The 26,444-nt window shown below is 41.1% G+C and overlaps 1 protein-coding gene across 1 annotated transcript; it reads right to left on the reverse strand.

Moving 5' to 3' along the window:
* Nucleotides 1–809: 809 nt before the first annotated feature.
* Nucleotides 810–25,722, reverse strand: runx1 (RUNX family transcription factor 1). The gene is made up of 8 exons (XM_080877829.1): nucleotides 25,286–25,722; nucleotides 23,787–23,938; nucleotides 23,607–23,717; nucleotides 21,397–21,553; nucleotides 15,921–16,025; nucleotides 9,969–10,169; nucleotides 2,603–2,749; nucleotides 810–2,524 (listed from the first exon to the last, which is right to left on the reverse strand). The coding sequence occupies exons 1-8, from the start codon at nucleotides 25,311–25,313 to the stop codon at nucleotides 1,983–1,985; spliced, it is 1,443 nt and encodes a 480-aa protein (XP_080733955.1). The 5' UTR covers nucleotides 25,314–25,722; the 3' UTR covers nucleotides 810–1,982.
* Between the last annotated feature and the right edge of the window lie 722 nt (nucleotides 25,723–26,444).

A 26,444-nucleotide genomic window follows, 5' to 3' on the forward strand; every position in this document is an offset into this window, starting at 1 on the left:
GACTGCACCGTGCCAGGTGTAATGGTTGGTGGAGGGGGGATTATGGTGTTGGGTAGCTATTCAGGACTTGGGCTGGGACCCTTAATTCCAGTTAAAGGAACTCTTAATAATTTAGGATACCAAAGTATTCCAATTTCAAGCCCCAAACTTTGTTCCAACAGGAGTGCACACCAGTGCACAAAGCGATTTGGAGTGGAAGAACTGGACTGGCCTGCATATAGACCTGGGAATGAGTTAGAGTGGAGATTGCAAGCCAAGCATTCTCGTCCTTCATCAGTGACTCACATCATAAATGCACTCCTGGAAGAATGCTAAAACATTCCTATAAGCACACTCCTAAACCTTGTGGAAAACCTAATCGATTAAGAATGGGATATCATATGTATGTGAAGTCCGACAAGCAAATGCTTTTGACAATATAGTGTATACTGTGTCATATATCAAAACTCAAAAGAAAGCACCAATACCTGTCGTCATGAGATGGAAACATCATGCTACACACCTTAGAGAGTACCAACTCTTGTTCTTACATTTGGGAACAATATTAGGTAAAGAGTTTGAGAAATAAATCCAAGAACTTTGAACGTTTCTATTTTGCACACAACCTCAACTGAAAGAAAAACTGTTTAAAAATAACATTTCATTCACAACAGTTTGGAGAGTAAAGACTCTGAGTTTCATTTTGTTAGAAATATATCCAGTTGTCTCCAACGATACCTTGGTGTCCTTTTTATATGAATAGATCCAGTCATCTACAAACTTGAATTACTCATTTGGTATTAAATTCCAGGCTGCAGGTGTCAGGTATCTCAGTTGACTTTTAAGTGTGTTGGTGTTGCACTTCAGGTTCAGGGTCAGAAACAGCAAAAGATCATGTGTGTGTTGTGTGTGTGTATTTTGTCTTAGGGCAGATTATTCATGAAGAGACAAATAACAATGAAAACATATTAAAGGACCAGGAAACAGTTGTGTTTTCTTTATATTTACATCAGTCTAATTGAAATATACACAACAGTGTTATAGCAAACTATGACGTAAGTGTGTGTGTGTGTGTGTGTCTTTGTATGTCTCTCTGAGTCTGTGTGTCTATTTGAGAGAGACAGTGAGAGAGAGGAAGGGGTGATGAAAACAATCTTAGGGTGTCATATACAGTCATTGCTATATATGGTACAAATCAGTAGTGGATCACTGGAAAATTTGACACACAGACACACAACTACATGGACTCTCACCCAAACACACATATGCACACAGACAGGAACAAATATGAAATAAACTCTAAAAAGGTGTCATGAACACAAATTCAATGCTTTTACAATGGTGCAATCTTTGGTGCTATGGTTTGTTGGTTCAAAATTAAATGGTGGTGGATTTGGAGAACAGAGAAGACCATCTTGGATGAACACAGCTAATGGAATACAGTGAACTTTGGAAATGGAAACAATGGAAAACTTTGAACTATTTCATGTCTAAAATGATATTTCTTGAACTTTAGTTGAGAAAGAAAAAAGGGAGAAAGAATGCTGATGTATAAACAGACAGAAATTGCTACAGTAAACACAACATTTGTCAGGAGCAAATAATATATTCACATCATCAACCACATTATGACGAATAAGTCCTGGTACTGAACAAAGGATGCTTGGCTGAGATCAGTCCAGTCCTGCTCAAGCACAGTGTCTTCAGTTTGTTGTTTCTCCTCTACAGAGAGCAATCCTATCTTGATAGACCCTGATGTGACAGTATTTCCTACTGGCTGTACTCTTCTGGCTCCTAGTTGTATGATGTTTGGTACCGACATTAGCCAGTTCTAACATAAACTGGTCTTAACATGCAGCTTAACTTGAAACTCAATATTGCTTGCTAATTAGTAGGCAGACCCACCGGATGTTACCGTTTCATTTTATTTGTTCCACCCTTGCCAGTGTGTGCATCACATGACAAAGTGGGTGGGTGCACCCTTCACTTCTGCCATTGCTCATTTAGTAGGGTCTCCAGACAGCTTCAGCAGGAGCCATGTTTGTTGGTGAGCTACTGTGACTGGACTCCACCTCCGCACCCACCCCTTCGTTCTGACTGGGTAAAGAGGGGTGCAGGAGGGAAGAACCTGTGGAGGCATTGGTGCATGGTGGCAAGATCCTTGGTGGTGAGCGTGAATCACTGCTGCCTGCTCCGCTTGTCATCATGGAGAACTGGTAGGAGCCAGCGGCAGTGGAGTAGTAGAGATATGGTGAGGAGGTGGACTGGAAGGGCCCGTTCTGAGCTTGGGGAGCATTTGCAGGATAGGGTGGAGGCAGGTAGGTGTGGTACCTCCCTGCAGGGGTGGTGGCCATGGCTGTTGCCATTGTGATACCGAGTGCACCATTGGAGACTGGATTGTGGGATGGGGTGTAGGTAAAGGCAGCTGCAGTGGGAGGATAGTGCACCCGGGGATCAGAAAAACGTGAGTCAGGCAAGGAGGGCAGGGAACTGAAAGGCCGTTCTAAGGTCATCCTTGGGTCACCAAAGGCAGTGAGCTCAGAGCCTGAAAGAAGACAAAGGTTGATTGTTACAACTTAATCACAGTGTTCCCTACGTGTGTCACCGCACATAGGTTTGTTACCTGTTAGTCGAGAGGACAGGTCACTGAGAGAAGAACGACCAGGTGATAGAGAATTAGCCGTGGGAACAGTGGGTGTAGTTATCTGGCCAAGATAAGGATACGATTGATCGTAAGACCATGATGGTGATGACTGCATCTGTCTGGAATCTGAAAGAGATACAAGCAGACAGGAGAAAGGGACTGTGAGCGAAAATACATGTAATATATAATCACTGATACCTTTGGAGCAGTAAAATGTTTCAAGAAATGTTTATTCCTTCAACAGTGCTAGTTTCAGTTACTGTGCAAATGTACTGTATATAAGGTTGGAATCCTGCAGTCAGCTGAGACTGAAGAAGTCATCTGGATGAAACGTTTCTCCCACTGAAAACGCTAGATCCAGATGAACAGGATCAACGTTTGAGGTTCAAGAAAAGTTTTTTTCACATGACTTTTTCCTGTGCTACTGACACTCCCAGTTTATGTTATGTTGCATGTGGGTGGGGTGATTAGCACTGTTTCTATTTAGTGAGAAGGTCTTGAGTTTGATTCCACCCCCAGGTTTTTCTGTTTGGAATTTGCATGTTCTCCCGTGTTCGCGTGGGTTTTCTCCAGGTACTCCGGCTTCCCCCCACAGTCCAAAGATTAGCAGTTGGGGTTAGGTTAGCTGGTAATTCTAAACTGTCCATAGGTGTGAATGTGACTATGAATGGTTGTCTGTGTTAGCTCTGCGGCAGGCTGGCGACCTGTCCAGCCCTATGACAGCTGGGATAGGCTCCAGCCCGACCCTGACAAGGATAAGTGGATGAGACTGGATGGATGTTGAATGTGACTATTAAAAACTTCAAAGCCACACTTTAAAGAAATGTTCATGTTCAAAGTAGCCATTCATTTTACCCCAATCTCTCCTTTCCTAATTATGTCCCTCCATCTATTTTCTTACAATGTTAATTATGTCTTCCTTACTCTGTTGTTGGGGCTGCAATTAAGTCGAAACTCTTACCTCAGGATTGAGGACTGGTATGATATGTTCGTGCTGAAATACTGTGTTTTTTTCCTTTCACCAAACAAGCCAATTTGGCCAAACATATCCACATTAGACTTGTATATCCAACATCGTCCCAGAAGTCTTGTGGCTTGCTCAGATGCCATTTTGCAAAGCTAAGGTTTTAGGGATACAAGGCTTTTGGCTGACAATGCTACCAAACAAGCCATACCTCTTCAGTTTTTTCTAATCAAAAGAAAAACATTGAAAGAAACCTGGAACTGATGAGCCTCTAACATTGATCTCTTTCTACCTTGGTGTTGCATTAAAACCCAAAGGAATGCCCCACCGAGCAAACGACCAAAAATGTCTGCCTTTATAGAGGTGGGCACACTTGCTGATGATCATTTAATCATGACCATTTGATTAACATCTTCATGGAAGTAGTAATGGTGTGCTTGGTTTTTTATACACTGCTTCTGCATTTTGGCTTATTTTCTTTAGTAAATAAATAATAACACAGTGTAATATGTCACATTTTATAGTTTATCTGAGTTTGTATTAAACTAATGTTAAGACCTACTACAGACCACATTATTTTTTTTACATGTTCTGAGATATAAAACTTTAGAATTTAATTTTAATTTGTTAACTATTACACTGAGAATTTGGAGTTACATCGTAATAAGCAACTGTTCTATGATAAGAAAAACTGTGTGGTACGACTGATTCAAGAAAAATAACTGTCCTGCTATACTGAGATTAAATTAAGGGAAGAGGTTCGTGTCAGTAACTCTTTAAGCATAAACTAAACATCAAATGAAAAATAAAATTACATGACACTTCAAGAAATGATCATGTACGAGCTTAACAAATTAAATGATGCATTGCATCAGCTTGCATGAAACAATACAGAAGTCTTTCTAGATAATTGATTTTGGCCCCTGATTGTTTCTTTTTTTTGAAGGAATTATGGACTGATGCCGCATACAAACAAAAATCGCCCTTCTTACAGCTTTATTAGAAAGGTGGAGTGAAGACTGACAGGAAAGCAGAGGGGGGAGACGTGGCAACGGGCCACGGGTCGGACTCAAACCTGGGCTGGCCACTCTCAGCCATGCAGCATTTGATCGCCTGCTTATCCAACTGAGCTCAACCAGCACCCTGGTTTGACATTTACTTGCTTTGTTTATTTCAAGGCTTTTACCAAGGCTACTGGCTCATGGGTGGCTCCTGGTTAGTATTTAATGAAGTGGCAGGACAGTGTATTTCCACCTCCAACTTGTGGTGGTATTCTGTACCCAGAGCTTAAGTATGGAGGCTTGTTCTCTGGATTTTCTCCCAGTCACTCACAAATGGAATTGGTTGGGTTGGCATGGGTTTTCACACTGGTATTGATGGTAGTCCTATGAGTTAAAGGGCTATCTGCCTGTATCAGTATTAGTAGATCCTAACCTTTCACACAGTGAGGATACATCTGAGCATTCCTGGTGCTATAAGAGGCAAACTGGGTCTTAATCAGCCCAATAGGTAATGTTTGTGGGCAGTGGAAGACTTGAAAATTGCAGCTATGCAGACAAAGTATGTAAAGATATATAAAGCTTTTTTACACAACACGTGTTAATTCTAACTCTGTATTTCTTGGACTCACTTTGTCAAGTCTTAACAAAATGATCAAGTCTTGAGCTGTTTGAGGTCCAAAAGACTGGCAGGAACAGGAACTTTGAAATGCCTGTAGAAAAGCCAGTTCAGCATCAGAGTCCTTTGATTTTAATGGTCCTATCTGATCTCTTCAGAGGTTTTGTAACAATAACGGCACTGATCCTATTAGAAGTCCATCTGTAAGGAAGACCATTGATCATTGATCAACAACCACTGATCAATAACCATGAGTCCCATTCACAGAGAGTTGGGGAATGGCTGCAATCACAGCATGTAAAATGGTGTAAGACGCTTACAAATGTGGATTGCACAACACTGGACATTATATTTCTTCATTTCCATTTAATACTTGTACAGCTGCTGTTATTGTATATATATATTTATATTTCTTCATACATTCTTATATATTTCTATACTGTATATTGTGTATTTTGTTGTACAGTTATTTTATTTTCAACTTTAACTTATATATTTTATCTTATTCTTTCCCAGTTAAATTTACCCGTCATTCTAATTTGTGTTGTACAGTTATTTCATTTTTAACTTTAATTTTTATATTTTATTTTATTCCTTCCTAGTTAAATTCACCCTTTTAAATTTTCATATTTATTTCCTATCTTATTCATAGCCTTTTCTTTTTTCTTTAGGTCACGAGCAGTTGTCTAAGCATTTCACTGCATATTGTACTGTGTATGACTGTGTATGTGACAAATAAAATTTGAATTTGAATTTGATTTGATTTGGTGACAGATGTACCCTTAGGCCCCCTCCTCGATTCAGAGATGGTCTTTCCCTTTTCACGTAAATGGCCTCCTTGACTCCGCCCTCAAACCAGCGTTCCTCCCTGTCCAGGATGTGAACATCCTCATCATTGAAAGAGTGTCCACTGGCCTGTAGGTGTGAATAGACTGCGGAGTCCTGGCCTGACAAGGCGGTAAATGGTAAATGGACTGATTCTTATACAGCGCTTTTCTACTCACTTTCTACTCTCCCAGACTACTCAAAACGCTGTATACAACATGCCTCATTCACCCATTCACACCCACTCATACAGGCACTTCTAAACTCAAGTGCAACAAATTAACATTCACACACATTCACACTTCGATGAACGCATCGAGGAGGGTGGGCAAATTGGGGTTAGTATCTTGCCCAAGGATATTTGGCATGCAGACTGGGGAGCCAGGAATCGAACCACCAACCATCCAATCAGCAGCTGATCTGCTCTACCACCTGAGCCACAGCCACCCCACAGCTGTTCTGTTTTGTGCCATCTCCTTTGCCAGAGGTTTTTTGGTTTCCCTGATGTATAAATCCTGGCAATCCTCCTGGCACTTAACAGCGTACACTATGTTAAGGATTTCCCAGGTCGCGTTTCCAATTCACTAAGCCTGGCCTCCAGAGCTGCAAATAGGCTACATTTCTCACAAATATTTGTAAAAGATGCTGAAGAGTAGCTATATGTCTGACATGCTGAGCAGGAAAATGTGGGAGGGACAAGTAAAGAAGCCACGCTGCTAGTGACTTGGCTATGAGCTAAGGTAGCGAATACCTAAAGACAAAATGAATGAATACTAGAAACTTATCAGCTGGTTCAGTGGCGTGTGCTTTGGATAAGGCACGTAAAGATGAAACTATGTGATAAGTCATTATCTGAAGGTTTCAATTAAATTGGCTAGACAAAATACCACTGTGCATTTAACAGGAACTGGAAGTGATACAATAGCGCAGAGAGAGCCAACAACACAAATGTGTAATAAGCTGCCATTTCAAATGTAACGGAGATACAGCTACGTGCATGTTTGTTTATTCACAGCATGGAGAAATTATAGATGTGAAAGAAAGGAAGACAAATCAGAAATGAACGCTTGGTGGGGTTAGTGAGAGCGACAGGTTGTTCAGAGAAGAAAGGGCGAGGAAAAAGTAAGTTAACTGCTGAACGTTGATTTTTTTTTTCATTTTAACAGGGTCCATGACAGTAGGAAGCACTTAGAGATCACCTCTGTTTCTTTTTCACTCAGTGTACACACACCTCTTCTGCTACTTTACATCTCCGCTCATTGTCACAGCTTGAAAATACATGAAAGAAATATCAAACTGTTCATAGAAAGCAATCATCCACCACAGTCACATTACCTCCATGCCTCCATGCCATGCTACAGTACAGTCATCTTAAAGGTAGTAAGAATGTTATAACAGGAATCCAACAAATGTATTTTTTTTTTTTTTGCGTATTTGAACTTAAGGTTCCTTAAAACAGGTTCGTTTGAGCAATGTTATGATGTTTGGCTGCTTAGTTATCTGGAATTTTACTTTGAGTTTTATTCCTTTTAACATATTTTTAAACAGCACAAAAACAGTTCAGTTGATTCACTTCTGAACTGTTTCAGCTGGAAGGGGCATTTAAGCTACATATGGCAGCTGTAGTATGCGAGCTTTTTCTTTTTAGTTTGTGACAGTTACATACAATTTTTTTTTCTCACAGTAGCACTTCCTGCTAGCTGACTCTCATTTCCTCCTTAAGATGCCAGTTGTGTCCTCACACACACACACACACACACACACACACACACACACACACACACACACACACACACACACACACACACACACACACACACAGAGATATATTTAAATGCACACATTAGTAGGAACTGACATTCTGTGTCACCTCCACTGAAGACGAGGAGAAACAAATACTTTCTTTTGGTACAACATAGAGCATCCAAGGAGAAGATAACAGATCTCATTAACTAAAGCCACAAGAAGATAAATGACACACAAATGCCTGTTATCACTAGAAGCGGAGTTAAATGGACTAGCTGTTCTTTTCCTTCTTTTCCTGGGTTGCTGATCGAGGATTGTGAGCTTTGGCATTTTTGGTGGTTGTCTTGTTTTTATGATTATTCTTGGTTCTTATTTATGGCTATGGGTTTTGGATTATTCCTGTCATCTGTGCCTTTAGTTGGTTAGCAGTTATAGTTTCTCTTCGTGTTCCCATTCTCTTCCCTTGGTCTTGTCTCCATGATTTGTCTTCTGTCCCTGTGTCAAGCTTGTTTCTTAGTCTTGGTCTCAGTGCTACTTCCACTTTTATTCACTTGTCCTGTGTGTGGCATATTCAGTTTTGCTTCCCCTGTCTTGTTACTCCTGATTTGTCCCTGATGTGCTCCCAGCTGTCCCAGCTGTCCCCACTTCCCTAACAACCCTCCAATATTGTGTCCGAGTCTCCCTTTGATCTTTGTTCGTGTTCTCCCTGGATAGTATGATTTCCTGTAGACAAATTTGGACTCATCAGCCCAAATCCCCGTTAGTTAACGCGTTGGCGCGGCTAGCTCGTTAATGCGTTGATGCATTAACAAGCGTCATCTGGACCAAGTACCCGTCGCCTTTGCCAATGCTGGTCCCCTACCAAGCCTCCAGAGGTGTTCCATTGACTCCACCTTCACCGATCCCCGGTGTGTCCGGTACAGCCATCTGATGGGGTCTGTCAACTCCACTGCCTATGTGGACCTCCAACCCAGCTTAAGGAAGTCTGTCACTCTAATCACCTTACAGCCATCTGAGAGCTTCCTTCGATGCTGTCCTCCATCCAAGCCACCGGAGAGGCTCTGCTGCAGTCGCTGGAATCCAGTCTTTGCCACCATTGTCAGCCTCCAGTCCTGTCGCTCAAAGGTTTCTGACACCACAGTTGGCGTCCAATAAATCATCGCCGGAGTAAAAAATAGCCTCCTGCCATATAACTGGATTGGCCACATCTCCTCAAACACTGTCACCCATGATGCCCCCTCAATTCTTTTCTAAATTGTTGGCCTCCAAGGCAGACCTCCTCACTGCCTGCCTGCATTGAGGAGGTCTGCCTGTAGACCTTGCCTTATGGCCAAACCAGCCACTCAAGCTGCTGCAGCCTTTCAGCCTAACCTCTTGGCCAGGCCAACTCCCTGGCCTCATTATCTTTCCTTGAGGAGACACTCTCGCAAAAACATCACGGTTTTAGTAACGCAGTAACGCAACATGCTTCATGACCTTTTTTGCAACAGTAATCCCTTACCTTAGTCGTTACTTGACAAAAATTAATCGGATTACAGTAACGCGTTGCCCATGTCTGTTCTCAACACAAATGATTAAGAGATTAGAGTTTGGATTTTTTCCCCCTTAATCATAAACACCTTCATTTAGAAAATGCATTTTGTGTTTCCTTTTTTTTTTGTCTAGTATTTAAATTTGTTTAATGATCTGAAGCATTAAATGTGACAAACATATATAAAAAAGTAAATCGGGAAAAGGACAATCCCTATTTTCAAACAAGTATATACAGTGTGAAGACCGGGATGTAGTGACCCACTTGGACTGGCGAGTGGGTCACTACATCCATGTCCAACTTAGTTTTCTTTTGAAGAGTTGAGAAGTTCATGTGTGTCTTTCCTTTGATCTAACGTGAAATAAACCCAGACCCACTTCACAATCGTTGATGGTCATTTCTCTGCCCATGGTGATAACAACTTCATCTCACCTTCGAACTTGCTATTTAACACTGACACATAGTACAATGAACCTGGGTCTGGTTGAAAAACAGCTACTATATCCTTTACACCTACATCAGGAAAGCTGGATGACTGTCATGGATATGGATCCACATTAAAGGGGCATCAGTTAATGAAAATGGTGATATATATAACAGTTGTACAGTTGTGGACAGGTAGGAACATGAGTGACTGATTTGAAGGACATAAACATCCTTACCAGGAGTTATCTGAGTGTGTGTGGGGCTGGAGAAAGCGACAGAGTTGAGAGTTGGAGGTTGGCGACTGTTGGCTGACGATTGATGATGGTGATGAGGAGGTGTCACCCTCATGGAGCTCCTTCTCAGCTGTTCCAGTTCTGTTAGCCTCTCAGAGAAAGCCAGGGAGCCTGGTTTGACTTCGTCCATCTTCTGACGATGACCTGAGGCAGAAAGTTAAGAGGAAATCATTAGAATTTCAAGTATCACACCTGAGCTCAAAATTCCTGAAATTTATTGAGTTGTCAGCAAAGCACTCCATGCTTGTGATGTGATTACACTGTGTGTGTGTGTGTGTGTGGCTGCACTTTAAAGCTCTGATACTGAGCTCCAGTTACAGGCACTTCCTCACAACAAGGGAAGTGTGCATTTGTGTATTTATACTGTGTGTGCATGGGTGAGTTATAGACGAGTGATGGGTATTCACAGCTAAGCAGATTTGACAAGTGCTCCTGTTGTTTTGTTACTTCTCCTCTTGTTCTGACCAGTATCACTTTGTTCATGTTATATGGAAGTGAAGTGGACTAATGTTATTTTAATGACACTTATTAGCATTTATTAGAAGAAACACGTCTATCTTCTTTCTTCTCACATTCGTAAGCCTAAAGAAATCCCCATGTTTCATCATACTCAGTGGGAGAGGAAGTAAGTGTTGCATCAGGTTCCCCTTATGAAAACACTCAATTGAAAGTTTGTCTGCAGGGGTGCGTCTTCGCTGAGTATGCAGTTCACAAAATAAAATGAAATTGATGAAATAATGACATTAAATAAAACATATTATCCAAGAAATTGTTAATAATATTATTATAATTCAAAGTCTTTATTGTCATGTGTACAGAAGAAATAGCATTTCTCTGTGCAATGAAATTCTTCCTTTGCTGTCCATACACAAATGCCAAGTAGGTAGGGTTGGAGGAACAAGATAAACAAGGATAACAATAAGACAAGATATTAGATATATAAAGATAAAAATAAGGATAAAAATAGTGAAAGATAAATAAATAACTACAAAAATAAGTAAGTGAAGACAAGTGAGGTATGCAGATGTAAATGTAAATGGATGTATAAAGGAGCTCAATGTGCAAAATAAAGTTAGTGTGCAAAGTGTAGTGATGTGCAAATTGCAGTTGATGTAGGTCAGCTGTTGTTGAGTTGGGACAATTAAAATGGCATGATATAAATGCAGCCTAGCACCAAATACAGTAAAAAGGTCTTACATTTGGTAGGTCGACCTTTTGTAATAAACTAAATAAAAAAAAGTTGTTTATTATTGGTGAGTCTAATGTGTTGTTAAAAGGAAACCCTTTAACCAATGGCAAATCAGAAGTTTGTTTTTTAGTTTTCAGGTTCATTTATTATTACCATGCCTTGTTCTGCGAGCCCAATAAACAATGCCAAAATACACACTGGATTCCAAAAAAGTTGGGACACTAAACAAATTGTGAATAAAAACTGAATGCAACGATGTGGAGATGGCAAATGTCAATATTTTCTTCAGAATAGAACATAAATCACAGAACAAAAGTTGAAACAGAAAATTTATCATTTTAAGGGAACAATATGGTGATACAAAATGTCATGGTGTCAACAAATCCCAAAAAAGTTGTGACAAGGCCATTTTCACCACTGTGTGGCATCCTCCCTTCTTCTTACAACACTCCACAGACGTCTGGGGACCGAGGAGACCAGTTTCTCAAGTTTAGAAACAGGAATGCTCTCCCATTCTTGTCTAATACAGGCCTCTAACTGTTCAATCGTCTTGGGCCTTCTTTGTCGCACCTTCCTCTTTATGATGCGCCAAATGTTCTCTACAGGTGAAAGATCATGACTGCAGACTGGCCATTTCAGTACCCAGATCCTTCTCCTACGCAGCCATGATGTTGTGATTGATGCAGAATGTGGTCTGGCATTATCTTGTTGGAAAATGCAGGGTCTTCCCTGGAAGAGATGGGAGCACATGTTGTTCTAGAACCTGAATGTATTTTTCTGCATTGATGGTGCCTTTCCAGACATGCAAGCTGCCCATGCCACACGCACTCATGCATACCATCAGAGATGCAGGCTTCTGAACTGAGCGTTGATAACAACTTGGGTTGTTCTTGTCCTCTTTGGTCCGGATGACATGGCGTCCCACGTGACTCGTCTGACCACAGAACAGTCTTCCATTTTGTCACACTCCAGTTTAAATGATCCCTGGCCCAGTGAAAACACCTGAGCTTGTGGATCTTGCTTAGAAATGGCTTCTTCTTTGCACTGTAGAGTTTCAGCTGGCAGCGCGGATGGCATGGTGGATTGTGTTCACTGACAATGGTTTCTGGATCCTGAGCCCATTCGGTGATTTCCTTTACAGTAGCATTCCTGTTTGTGGTGCAGTGTCGTTTAAGGGCCCGGAGATCACGGGCATCCAGTATGGGTTTACGCCCTTGACCTTTACGCACAGAGATTGTTCCAGATTCTCTGAATCTTCGGATGATGTTATGCACAGTTGATGATGATAACTGCAAAGTCTTTGCAATTTTTCGCTGGGTAACACCTTTCTGATTTTGCTCCACTATCTTTCTGCGCAACATTGTGGGAATTGGTGATCCTCTACCCATCTTGGCTTCTGAGAGACACTGCCACTTTGAGAAGCTCTTTTTATACCCAATCATGTTGCCAATTAACCTAATTAGTGTTAATTGGTCTTCCAGCTCTTCGTTATGCTCAAATTTACTTTTTCCAGCCTCTTATTGCTACTTGTCCCAACTTTTTTGGGATTTGTTGACACCGTGTAATTTTGAATCAACATATTTTTCCTTTCAAATGAAACATTTTCTCAGATTAAACTTTTGATCTGTCATCTACGTTCTATTCTGAATAAAATATTGACATTTGCCATCTCCACATCATTGCATTCAGGTTTTACTTAAAATTTGTTTAGTGTCCCAACTTTTTTGCAGTCCGGTTTGTTTGTTTCACTTGGACATGAATGTCATGGTAATTCTTTGCTTTTAATAATTCTTTTGTTTTGTTTTTTTAAAGTGGAATGATTGCACTGCATACATTTTTAGTGATTTAAAAAAATGAGAGGTGGGTTATCAAGTTTGACTTTATTTGGGATTTTCTCTGCTCACAGGTTCAAAGATGATTCTGACGGTTCACAGGGCTCTAGACTAACTTTTCGCCACGGTTGCACTGGTACGCCTAACTTTTTTTCTTTGGCGCACCAGCACAAAAGTTAGGTGCACTCAAATTTTTCAACCGCATCGCTTAACACCACAGTTTTACATGTGCACTTTTTGGGGGGGAAAATTGCAGTCCATATAGACATATAGACATTTGTAAATGATTAACTAACAATTTTGTGCTTAAAGTGCTTTGGCACTCTTTGGCAATATTGTAGAAAATGTTCCACTTAATCATCATCTCGACCTCCTCTGACGACCTGTTTGCTGCTGCCTGCCGCTGAAAGGCAGTGGTAGAGGGAACACTTGGGCAGTGCATTTATGACGACATATAATGTGTTTCCTGGATACACTGTGCTTTTTCAGCATTCAAAGATTGATGGCACCGTGTCAGAGCACTGGCTATGAATTTCAGACAGTTCAGGCCTTAACAAAAATGTTATCAATAGTTCTTTTCATCTTTTCTTATTCCCCACAGCTACATCCACTTCTGTCAGGCCTAGGCTGCTCACTAGGGCTGGGTATGATCACTGATTTCTATAATCCATTCAATTCCGATTCACAAATCCTGATTCAATTCAATTTTGCCTCAGACAGTCAGAAATATTATAATTCTGATCATTTATCAGTACTGATACATGTGAGACTTCATCAGAGGTGTGAACATCACAGCAGATGCCTTTGTGTGAAAGTAACTGAGAGTAAAACACAGAAGAACATGAACGAGATTTTCCTGGCCTGGATTTTTATAGCAGATAACCTTAAAAATATTCTGCAATATTCTACAATTTTGCATAGATTTAAAAAAGTTAAAATTTCTTCAGTATAGAACAGCAGAAACTAGGCTTTCTTATCCAAGGTCATTAAGTTAAAAAAAGAAAAGAAAAAGTGGCCGACAGCGCTGTAAACAACGGTAGACTGGTGGGTGATAAGCGAAAGAATAATGCAGAAAACAGAGACTTGAGATGGGAAACTGTTCTTGAAGTACACTGAGAGAGAGAGTTGTGCATGAAGTGATTTTTATCGTGGTGGAAGCAAAACAGCAATAGTAAGAGGGAATTAATGACGACATTGATCAAATGTGAAGCGTAGTTTGGATCTTCTTTTGCTGCTGGCTCGGTGAATTTTGGTTGGAGAGAGACAAAACCTGCAGCTCAGAATCGAGCACAAAAAGACGTAAAGACAGCGCGGACCCAACGCATCAGAGTCAGCGAGCTGTCGGATTTCAGCCCCGACGGCGTGTCCATTTACTGTTTGGTGGTTGTTGAAATGGTTTTGTGAGCTTTAATCTGAGAATCTGGCGTTTCTGGCAAAACACAGTTATATTTAAAAGTCGATTCAGGATTTAATGAATTGATATGGCTTTATTCAAGCTACTCACCTCCCACTTCCACCTGCACTTTCAACTGGACCACGGCCAATCAGAGAGGTCCCGCCCCTGACTATCTCTAATTGGTTTAGTCCACGATAGGGGAATAATGTGTGTCTGTTGTTGACCACACGGAGACTTTCAGAGTTGCAGAGATTTTTTCTTGTTACCTAAACATTTGGTCGCACCGGTGCGACCTACGATTTTTTTTAGTCGCACAATCGAAAAATTTGGTCCCATTTGTGACCAAATTGGTCGCACTCTAGAGCCCTGGTTCATGTTTTAAAGGCCAAGCTCTATTAACTTCATGTTAGCAATTAGAACTTGTGTGGCATAAAAAGAGTTTGCTCGACAGCGCTTGTTGGATTGACCAATACTCAGAACCATGGAACTGGGGAACGACAAACTCAGTGAAGATCTAAGGAGAACTATAGATTACCCCAAGTTGCGAAGGTCTTTTGGAACCATTTATAAACAAAAATGCAGTATTGATCAAGGATCAATCCTGGCATGGACTATGAACACTAGTGTCACCATCGACTGTCACCCCCTATTCCAAAATCAAGACCTTCAAGCGTGGCTAAAACTAAATATTTACAAGAGAAGAAGAAAAGAAGAAGAAAGAGATATACAAGAGAAAAGCTGAGCTATTTGGCCAAGGTGTCCAGAGGTAATTTTTCTAGGTGTAAGTCTGAAACATTCAGGCCTAATAACACTGTACCAACTGTCAAGCATGGAGATGGTAGTGTTAAGCTCTGGGGCTGTTATTCTCCTAGTGATGAAGGAGGAGGATGACCTCCAAATTCTTTAACTTCAGTCAACAGCGAGATGGTTAAAACTTTTAAACAACAATATATTTAAACAACAGGATAATAATCTCAAAGATAACAAAGATACATTAAACTGGTTTTGTAATGGATAAAGCAGGCTAACATAAAGATTCTGCAATGCCCTTCCCAAAGCTTCCCAAAGGACAACATTTAACCGGATCCATGCCAGGAAAGGAAACAATTTAACCAGCCTGTGTAGATCCTAGAAAATCCAAAATGAGTTCAAACTTGTTCACCCAATTCCTCATTTTTAGTCACCTTGAGGCAGCTGTGGTGATCTGATGCTTTATAAATAAAATGAAAAATGAAAATGAAATGAAAATAAATATATACATATACAATCATTCCACTCTGAAAAAAGACCAATTTAAACCTCACTAAAACCCCCAAATTACCATGACATTCATGCCCATCATGACTGTACGTAAACTTCTGACCACAAGCATATGTATTTTTGTAATTTGATTTGATCTACAAGCGAACTGTATTTAACACCAGGTTAGCGTTTGCCTAGGAGGAAAATGTGAACATTTGTATGTCAGTAGTACTCACGCCGCGGCTCTCTGGGACCATCCACTGTGATTTTAATGGCTCTTTGGTATGTGGCCACCTGTGGAGGGTTGGTGAATACTGTGATGGTCAGTGTGAAACTTTTCCCTATGAAAACACAAGAAAGGGAGAAAAAGGAGGGTGAAAAGAGAGAGATGACGAGAGAAAGGGAATGGACAAAAATCACAGGGCAAAACCTTTATACAACATATGTATATATACAGTGGGGTAAAAAAGTATTTAGTCAGCCACCGATTGTGCAAGTTCCCCCACTTAAAATGATGACAGAGGTCAGTAATTTGCACCAGAGGTACACTTCAACTGTGAGAGACAGAATGTGAAAAAAAAATCCATGAATTCACATGGTAGGATTTGTAAAGAATTTATCCGTAAATTAGGGTGGCAAATAAGTATTTGGTCACCTCAAACAAGGGAAATCTCTGGCTCTCACAGACCTGTAACGTCTTCTGTAAGAAGCTTTTCTGTCCCCCACTCGTTACCTGTATGAATGGCACCTGTTTGAACTCATCATCTGTATAAAAGACACCTGTCCACAGCCTCAAACAGTCAGACTCCAAACTCCGCCATGGCCAAGACCAAAGAGCTTTCGAAGGACACCAGGAAAAGTATTGTAGACCTGCACCAGACTGGGAAGAGTGAATCTACAATAGGCAAGCAGCTTGGTGTGAAAAAATCAACTGTGGGAGCAATCATCAGAAAATGGAAGACATACAAGACCACTGATAATCTCCCTCGATCTGCGGCTCCACGCAAGATCTCATCCCGTGGGGTCAAAATGATCATGAGAACGGTGAGCAAAGATCCCAGAACCACACGGGGGGACCTGGTGAATGACCTGCAGAGAGCTGGGACCAAAGTAACAAAGGTCACCATCAGTAACACACTACAACGGCAGGGAATCAAATCCCGCAGTGCCAGACGTGTTCCGCTGCTGAAGCCAGTGCATGTCCAGGCCCGTCTGAAGTTTGCCAGAGAGCACATGGATGATACAGCAGAGGATTGGGAGAATGTCATGTGGTCAGATGAAACCAAAGTAGAACTTTTTGGTATAAACTCAACTCGTCGTGTTTGGAGGACGACGAATACTGAGTTGCATCCCAAGAACACCATACCTACTGTGAAGCATGGGGGTGGAAACATCATGCTATGGGGCTGTTTTTCTGCCAAGGGGACAGGACGACTGATCCGTGTTAAGGACAGAATGAATGGGGCCATGTATCGTGAGATTTTGAGCCAAAACCTCCTTCCATCAGTGAGAACTTTGAAGATGAAACGCGGCTGGGTCTTCCTACATGACAATGATCCAAAACACACCGCCCGGGCAACAAAGGAGTGGCTCCGTAAGAAGCATTTGAAAGTCCTGGAGTGGCCTAGCCAGTCTCCAGACCTCAACCCCATAGAAAATCTGTGGCGGGAGTTGAAGGTCCGTGTTGCTCGGCGACAGCCCCAAAACATCACTGCTCTCGAGAAGATCTGCATGGAGGAATGGGCCAAAATACCAGCTACTGTGTGTGCAAACCTGGTAAAGACCTATAGTAAACGTTTGACCTCTGTTATTGCCAACAAAGGTTATGTTACAAAGTATTGAGTTGTATTTTTGTTATTGACCAAATACTTATTTGCCACCCTGATTTACGAATAAATTCTTTACAAATCCTACCATGTGGATTCATGGATTATTTTTTTTCACATTCTGTCTCTCACAGTTGCCGTGTACCTCTGGTGCAAATTACTGACCTCTGTCATCATTTTAGGTGGGGGAACTTGCACAATCGGTGGCTGACTAAATACTTTTTTGCCCCACTGTATATATATACATATGTGTGAGAAGGCTAGGTCTCGGGGGGGAAAGGATTCAGGCTCGGGTCCTCTAACAAAGGCCTGGTTGGGTCCTGCGCCATTCCCATTCAATTACCAGCCAATATATATGTATATGTATAAGGAACCAAGGAAGATGTTTGTGGGGGTGCTTGTAGGGGAGCTGGTCCTACAGCATGATTGTATTCAAAGCAGAATTACGGTCCACAAAACCATTATACTAAGTTCCTGCAGAGTTCAGATGCTGGATGATGAAGTCTAGTGCCATGCTAACTACATCACCTACTGATCTGTTGGCTCTGTACGCAAAACACAGGGAGTTCAAGAGAGAGGGGGTCAATCACTGACTGTAGATGGGACAGGCAGAGGTGAGAGCGACAGGTCTGTAGTCATTAAGGCTTGTGATCATTGTTTTTCAGAACAGGAATGATATTGGCAGCCTTGAAGCAGGCTGGCACATGACATATCTGCAGTGAGGTGTTGAAAATGTTAGTGAACACTGTCGACAGTGTTTCAGGGTGGATAAAGACATTGAGTGCTGAGGTGCTTTGTGGGGGTTCTGGCTCTTTCTATATAGTAATCCTGGAAATTACATTGCATTTGGTTTTTATTGGTAATGGTCGATGTGTAAACTTTATTCCAGCTTCTGAGTGTGATATACAAAAAGTGAAAGAGTTTCTGAAAAGCAAACAATATGTATGAGAATAAAAAACTATTACTTTGTCCTTTGCTGGATGTGACTTGATTCCTGAGATTGTGGAGCAAAGAAAAAAGGATGGTGTACATGAAAATGTTTTTTCATGCAAACTTGTGGTCATAGACAAAGTTAAGAATTCAAATGTAGAATATTACATATTCTACAATAATACAGAATGTTACCTGTAATCATGAATATTACAAGGTATTATGAAGCTATTCGCACATATCTGCAGTCAATCTTTTCAAGTAGATATTTTTAAAAAATGAGAGAAAAACTAAAAAAATGTCTTTCATTTATAAACGAAATTCTCTGCTTTACCTTAAATGTTATAAAAAACAATTTTTTGGAAAGGTTTGATCATTTAAATGACAAATACTTTTTTGAGTGACTTAAAGTTTGGCTTTGGATGTAGCCTAATTACTTATTTAGAAAACTACTGTGTCCCATTTCTAATAGACACCTGCCAGCCAATCACAAACCAGTGTTTAACTGCGGTCATATCTAAGAGATATGAGTGTATGTACCACACATTAATAGGACTATCTCTGTGTCTGTGTGAAGTAGCAGTCACTTAACACTGTGCTAGATGTAAACACTGCACATGGCAGAGCCCCACTGCTGTTGTGTGTCGGGTGTTACTCTCATTTCCCTCTCCCTTTCTGTCTCCTCTCATTGTCTTAAATTATGATACATGAAACGTAGTCATATATTATATAACATATATAGTGCTATACAAAGCTCAGAACTGAATAACAGTTTAAGTTGTCTAGAACCCTTCTATAGGAAACACTAACGATTAACACATGCCATTCTCAGCTGTATTAATGGCCACTAGATGGCAGCTGACATCAGTGTGTCTCTGCTGTCTTTGTGCAACCAACAGAAAGAGATCGTGATCCTGGTCTACACACAGTGTTTTCTCTGCTCTATATAAGCAAAGGAAAAGCACATCATGAATGAAAAATGTATAACAGCATTTCTGTTCCCTTGTTTACAAAAAGAGTTACATGCATGCACACACACACACACTACATTAACAGATAACAAAGAGCCTGTGTGCGTCTTAACAAATGTTTTCTCTGCAGTCACTCTTGCACATCTCACCCTGGGAAAATAGGACGAGATGTGATTCATGAATGTGCACATCATGTTACTCAGTTTAGCTAACAATCAAAGTTAAATACACACAGAGTGTGTGTGTGTGTGTGTGTGTGTGTGTGTGTGTACATGTATGTAACCAATTTTCAGTCTTTTTCTCAGTTCCTCTTTCAAGACCATGATTTCTGTATTTCACGATATATGGCCACACACACACACACACACACACACACACACACACACACACACACACACACACACACACACACACACACACACACACACACACACGTCTGGTTTGCTATTCTCATGGGGACATCTCATTGGCATAATGCTTTCCTGAGCCGGTTACCCTAACCATCAAAAATGCCTAGCCCTAACTATAACCATAACCTAATTGTAACCATGACACTAAAACCACATTTTGAGTGTGAAAAACGCCTGAACCTCGTGGGGACGTGGATTTTGGTCCCTACGAGGGGACTGAAAAGTCATCAGAAAGCATAAACAAAGAAGAAATACAGGTTAGCGAGGCAAACGTTCTAAAGTCAGAACAGCTCTGTGCAAAGCAAAGGCAGCACTCGTGAATAAACGAAATCAGGCTTTGATTGAGTGAGCATGAGATGATGACATCTGCACAAAAAATGATCTTGACTTGAATCCATGAGTGTACAGGTTTATCAAAAGCAAACAGAAACACGGTGAGATGTGATTTTACACATATAGAAAACGGTAAGAAATAAAATATGTATTTACTGCACGAGGCATATTGTATGCACCTGTCTCCACTACATTTATTCAAAAATGAAGAAGCAAGGTCCAGATTTTTCACCAGATTATTTCCATATTGACTGCTTTATTTTTCCAGACAGATTCCAATAACTGCATTCTGAGAACTGATCCACGAACCAGCAGTTTTGTTACCAAGTCTGTAACAAATTTTTCACCAATTTCCAATTTAACTTTTGGCCATTTAGTGGAAATGAAAGTGACATTTGTGCAGGTTTGTATCGTCTCCGTCACATCTGTACGTCTTACACATGTGTGTGTAAATGATTTGCGTCCTTCCTGCGTGTTGTTCCTGTCACCTTATCATGAAACGCATTAATAAGAACTAGACGCACAGAGAACAAAGCACTGCGTGTCACAGCAGTTTGGGTCAGACACTGTTTTACAGACAGATGCAACTACAATCTTCCAGCTGTAAGTCAACATTACAGAAATACTATCTTAAAATACTGCTGGGAGAGAAAATGGTCCCATTGTATTCTGTGCTGTTAAATTTGCATGAAACAAATTTAGACTCCTCACTCTTCTTCATTTGAATTCTGCTGCACTTGAAATATTAATATGCTCATTTTTTCAACTTAAGGTCTGCACAGCTGATAAAATATTGACAGTTATACCAATTTCTTTTGGCTGGGGGAGGATTTATCAATATTGTGTGTGTCTGTATGTTAGCAGGGTTTGTGTACACAAGACTGGTGTTTTAAATAGATAAGTAGGGACATTTGCCTGTGCCTGATTTAGAGTAACTGTGCTTGTGTGTCCGTTAAAAAGAGAGGGAGAAAGAAAGAGGCAGACACTGGATGGGATATTAGGAGGAAGTTGTGTGAATGCTGTTTTTATTCACATGTACTTCCCCTAATTTAATGCTGTATGCTTGTACAAAACATGTCTATTAATTTTCAACCTGTGGAAGATTTAAAGGTGAAACTCTTCTGACTAATGTCACTCATACTAATAAACTGGTGCCTGCTAATTTCACACTGTACAACTTTTACACTGTACAGTAAATCTGCATTCACATTTCCATGTATGTATTTGCGTGTCTGTGCGTACCTCTACCGCTGCGGCCCACAAAGCGGAGGTCGTTGAATCTGGCCACTTGGTTCTTGATTGCAGCTGTCGCATTGCGAAGCTCTGCTGAGTAATTCTCATCATTTCCTGCCATCACTGTAACCAAGGTGCCATCTGGAATGTCGCCCAGGGCAACCACCTAGTGACATGTTGGCACAAACAAGAGAAAAGCACGAGTGTGCGCTGTGTCTGCGTGAGGGTTTAATCCAAGTTTGAGGTTTTCAGAACATCTTTGTATCCAACCTGTTCGGTGCCATTTTTCAGTGCACACGTCCCACAGAGGTTTTTACACACCTGATGCTACTTTGCACCAAATGTCAGTCCATGCAAAGCAGGAGTGCAAAACTCCTGATTATGCAGATGGGACAGGGGTGTCAAACTCAAATACACAGTGGGCCAAAATTCAAAACTGGAACAAAGTTGTGGGCTAACATTAACATTTATTGAAAAAAAAATCTTCCTCCAGATATAAGAATGAATCTTTTCTTATGGACTCAAATAAGTTTTGCTGAAAAACTGAATATGGAACAAGCAAAGCTTAATACTAAACAATATATATATTAGCTGTATAATACCAGTAGGCCAGCTCTAATAGTAATTTGGTATGGCTTCGCGGGCCAAATGTAATTAGGTTGCGGGCCAAATTTGGCCCGCGGGCCAGAGTTTGACACCTATGAGATGGGATGATTGTGGGATGATCCAAAGTAGAGTACAACAAAAAAGTCATCTATTAGTGACTGAGCAGCTAATGTTCATATATAAAGACTGAATTGCTGAGAGGCTAGCACAATTTCAAACTGACCATACGCTTGGTTTGACTGAGAGGCAAAGAGGCAGTTTTACACTGAACTTCATGGACAGTAAAAGATGCAAATGATTAACTAAAAGTTGTTGAATAAAGCTTTTGTGCGTACTGTTAGGCTTTACCCTCCACGAGAGCTCAGCGCACTAGAAAGCACACTCTCCTTTTCCACACCTACACAAATATAGAGCCAGGCAGGCTGATTTCCATATTGTGGCTAATCACACCAAAGCATCATTGTGCAAATAAGCAGGGCAGATATAGTACTATGGAGCATCTCTGTCTGTGACCCAGAGCGCTCCAACCAGCGCTGACTGCCACACTAGTATTAAAACGACAATTATACCTTCCACCTATTGGTAATCACTTAAAGTGGTGTGAGACTGAGTACCAGTGCCGGTCACAGTAATGAGATAAGTTGATGGAATCACACTGGCTGCAATAAGCATTTCACTGGGTTTAGAAATTATTCAAGAACAAACAGTAAATTCACCGTCGGGCAGACTGTGGAGCAGCAGCAAAAAAGCAGCCCAGCAAATATGTGTGTCTGTCTATGTATACAGAACAATACCTGCAGAGTGTGTGTTATCAGCTACATACAATATGGATGCACGTCTTTCGCTGTGTGCATAAAATGTGCGTGTTCATCTCAACAGTCATCCATTATCAGTAAGAGGCAGTGACATCCGCTCATGACACTCCATAATGATGCATAATGCACCAAACTCTCTCTTACACACACATGTATGCGCAAACACTAATGCATAAAACTCAGTAAATCAATCCACTGTGTTTTCTGCAGCTAAAAGCCGCTTTTCCACAAATGCATTTTGTCTCAAAGTGCAGGAAAACCATCCACATGAGGGAAACGCAGCAAAAACAAACAAACTTGTGTTAAATCACTGAGGGTGGATGGATCATATGACCCACTGGTAAGACAGTATAAAGGTCTGTAAAAACGGACCTTTGTGAGTGATGCTGGAAAATGTACAAAATGTTAGATTTGGTACATTAAACACTAAAGTCGTAAATCATCCGGACCATTTACATCAATTAACTTTTAAAGGCAAAATGTCAAAGATTTGTTCCCAGATGTGAGGAAATGCTGCTTTTCTCTGTTTGTCAGTGAATATACTGAACAGCACGTTGGACAAGAACAGTAAAGGCAATCAAAGTAATAGAGAGATGAACTCATGATGATGTAATAATATAAAAATGCTACATGTTATTATCAGGAAACTTTCAGTAGGTGAAAGGTTCGTGATCACTTGGTTAGAGGTGGAGCTGACTGCATACGTAACAGTAAAACCTGGTATGTATGTGAACTCTAAGTACGCACAGTCCATTACAATGTACAGCACGGCCCGTGCTAAAATGACAACATACACACCTTAAAAGCAATGGGCAGAGTCTTATTACACCTCCAGTGAGTAGGCAACACAGAGCACAGAAAATTGGGACTGTCTGTCTTCACCAGCTCTCCTGGATGATCTGGCATCACCTGAAAAAACAGCAGCACAGTTATTTTAGTCTAAGACAGAAATAAGCAACCAGTCCCGTGCTGCCCTACCTCCACCATGCCGTGGTCTGCAATTCGCAATTTTCCCACCATAGCAGCTCCACCACCGGCCTCCTGGGCTCCGAGAGGCAGGGCCTCGGCCATCTTCCCCCCCGAGGCGAGGGTGGTAGAGGGGGGAGTATAGCGGCGACCGGGGGCAGGGTCTGTGACAGAACCCAGGAAAAAATAGTCTTTGAATCACGTAATCATCAGAACAGTATGAGAATATATTTTCACTCTTCATTCATTGTTTAAGAAATAATTTCAGCAGAGAAAGAAAACGTAGCGATTCTGTTTGCTCACAGATATTTTCTTTCCCCCCAGTCTGCACTAACAAGGACTTTTTTCACTATTCTGTCACAACTTATGATCAATCAGTAAGTAGATTAGTAGGTAATGACTAGAAAGATTTCTATAGATAGTGTTTGACAAATTATGACTACGCTTGCTTTTTATTCAGGTTAAAGACACACACACACACCTGTTTCACTGTACAGGTGTGTGTGAACTGGGATCTATAAAACACACACACAGAGTGAGACTGAGAGATGTTTAAGTTGTACACTTGTCGGGGCACCACAACCACAGGAGAAGGTAACCAGGTGAACAGGTGTGACCGTTTATTTTGCTAATAGTTACATTTGTATCTAAATGTTAAATTGACTGATTCTTATATCTGATTTTTTAAATTTCTAATCTGGAGCCTTCAAAGTATTTTATACAACACACCTCATTCACGTCCTTTCATACGAGCGCTTTTGGTCTAACATTCACACACATTCACACTGAGAGCACAGAGAGTACCCTGGGGTTCGTATGTTGCCCAAGGATGGCATGCAGACTGGACCAACCTGATGACCTTCTCAGTCAAATCCAAAGTTTTGGATCCTAGTGAGCTCAGGTAACACTCATTCGTATTATAGCACACATTTGTTAGTTCAGAATGAACACTTCAACACATGGTTAACATTTTGCATCAATCTCTGAAGAATTCTGGCAGCAGTGCAAAACTCAGACTCCACTTTTTCCCCTTTTACAAACACTACAAACCACATTCACCAGTTCACACAATAACTCTGTTTCCATTCACGAACGCAGTCACTGAGAAAAGGTGGGGTTGTATATTTAAATCTAAGAAACTTTGACTCGTGGACTGGATCAAACCAATAACCTGACAATGATCGTTTGAGCTGATTTGGATGTCACAGAGTAAACCGGTACACGAACGCTGGATTGTGCTATATTATGTATAAAGCTACAGTTTTCTACAGGCCTGTAAATGACAACGTTGTTGTACAATGACACACATTCCAGTATATGGATATCACCATCACTGCTCACACACAAACACACACGGACCGACAAACCACGGACTAACACCGCGCCGTCAGAGACCATTTCTCCAAAAGCTCAGTCAGTCAAACTAATGTGACAGCTGAAGAGAACAAATATGTTCTCTGCGCATGTCTTCATACTTTATCGTGAACAACAACCAGAATAATACGTCGTACCGTATTTGGCGTCCCACGGAAACACCATCTGTGCGTCCACAGTCTCCTCTCGCTGACTTTCACTATAAGCCTCCTGCTTTCCTCCTGTTTGCGGCCAAGAAGCGGATTCCTGTGTGCGCGTCGTCCAGTACTTATCTGTCAAACTACCCCGACCAAACGCGACACATTTAAATCCGTGCAAACATGTCCCCGACGCTTTCAGATGTGTTTGATGCGTCCTCCATACAGAGTAGAAGTCAAAGGCAGACTTGAGATGGGTTCTGTAGTCTTCAAAGCTCAGCAGAACAAACTTCCGCTCATACTGAAAGTGGAAGGAAATGGGCAGACGTTGGAGGGGAAAAAGAGAGAGTATCTGACTGTATTTCAAAGTAAGTAAGCGCTTTCATCATAACTACTTCTATGTCCTTTCCGCTGCAGATGAATGGCCATCTCCGATCTTGGCGTCAGCCTTTTACCGGCACCGCTCTGGATTTGCATCTCGTCTGCGCAAAGACCTGCTCTCAGCCAATCAGGACACGTTCTAGAGGCTGTCGCCGAAAACACAAGACCAATCAGCATCCTGTGCGTCCGAAAGGAGGCGGCTTTAGCTGAGAAACAAGGAGGCAGAGCTGCGCTTCTTCCTTCGTGACACTGTGTGGTTATGTGCGTTATCCACACATAACAAACTAACGACATATGAATGCATCACTGCGGATCAAAGTCAGAGTCACATGCCTCCAAATCTTTGTTTTCTTATTCTTTTCACCACAGCAGACCGAGGCGTGAGAATCTGTGTGCTTTATATATGCAAGCTGTCAGTAGCACATACAGACGATAGAGGGCAGCAGGTGATCTAAAGCACGTTACTGATCCTAAATGAAGACGGCACAGGCCGAACGAGCCGACTCACATGGATGACACTTTCATGTGATTTCATCTGTTTCTAATAGTAAGAGTTCGAATACACATTCAAACATCTGCATTAGTACTTTGATATAAATGATACCTCTGAACTCCTGACCGTTTTATAATGCTCTCAGCCTCTAACTAAATTGCATTATTGTGATGTTATCATCATAACTGTGAACACTGTGTTATTGCTGCCTATACTGACCAGGGATAGTTTGAATCCCGCTCAAGTTTTTACTGGAAAGTATTTCACAAAACAAATTAAGCACCA

This window comes from Rhamphochromis sp. 'chilingali' (genome assembly GCF_963969265.1).
Source record: "Rhamphochromis sp. 'chilingali' genome assembly, chromosome: 3".
Lineage (NCBI taxonomy): Eukaryota > Metazoa > Chordata > Actinopteri > Cichliformes > Cichlidae > Rhamphochromis > Rhamphochromis sp. 'chilingali'.

Bases quoted from the DNA above. Each gene is read 5' to 3' on its own strand.
- runx1 (XM_080877829.1), bottom strand. From the start codon at position 25,313: ATGGTGTTTCCGTGGGACGCCAAATACG. The intron at 23,718-23,786 runs GTAGGGCAGCAC...CTGTTTTTTCAG, and splicing joins CAGACCACGGCATGGTGGAG to GTGATGCCAGATCATCCAGG. The intron at 10,170-15,920 runs GTGAGTACTACT...TTTCTGCCTCAG, and splicing joins TGGTCCCAGAGAGCCGCGGC to GTCATCGTCAGAAGATGGAC.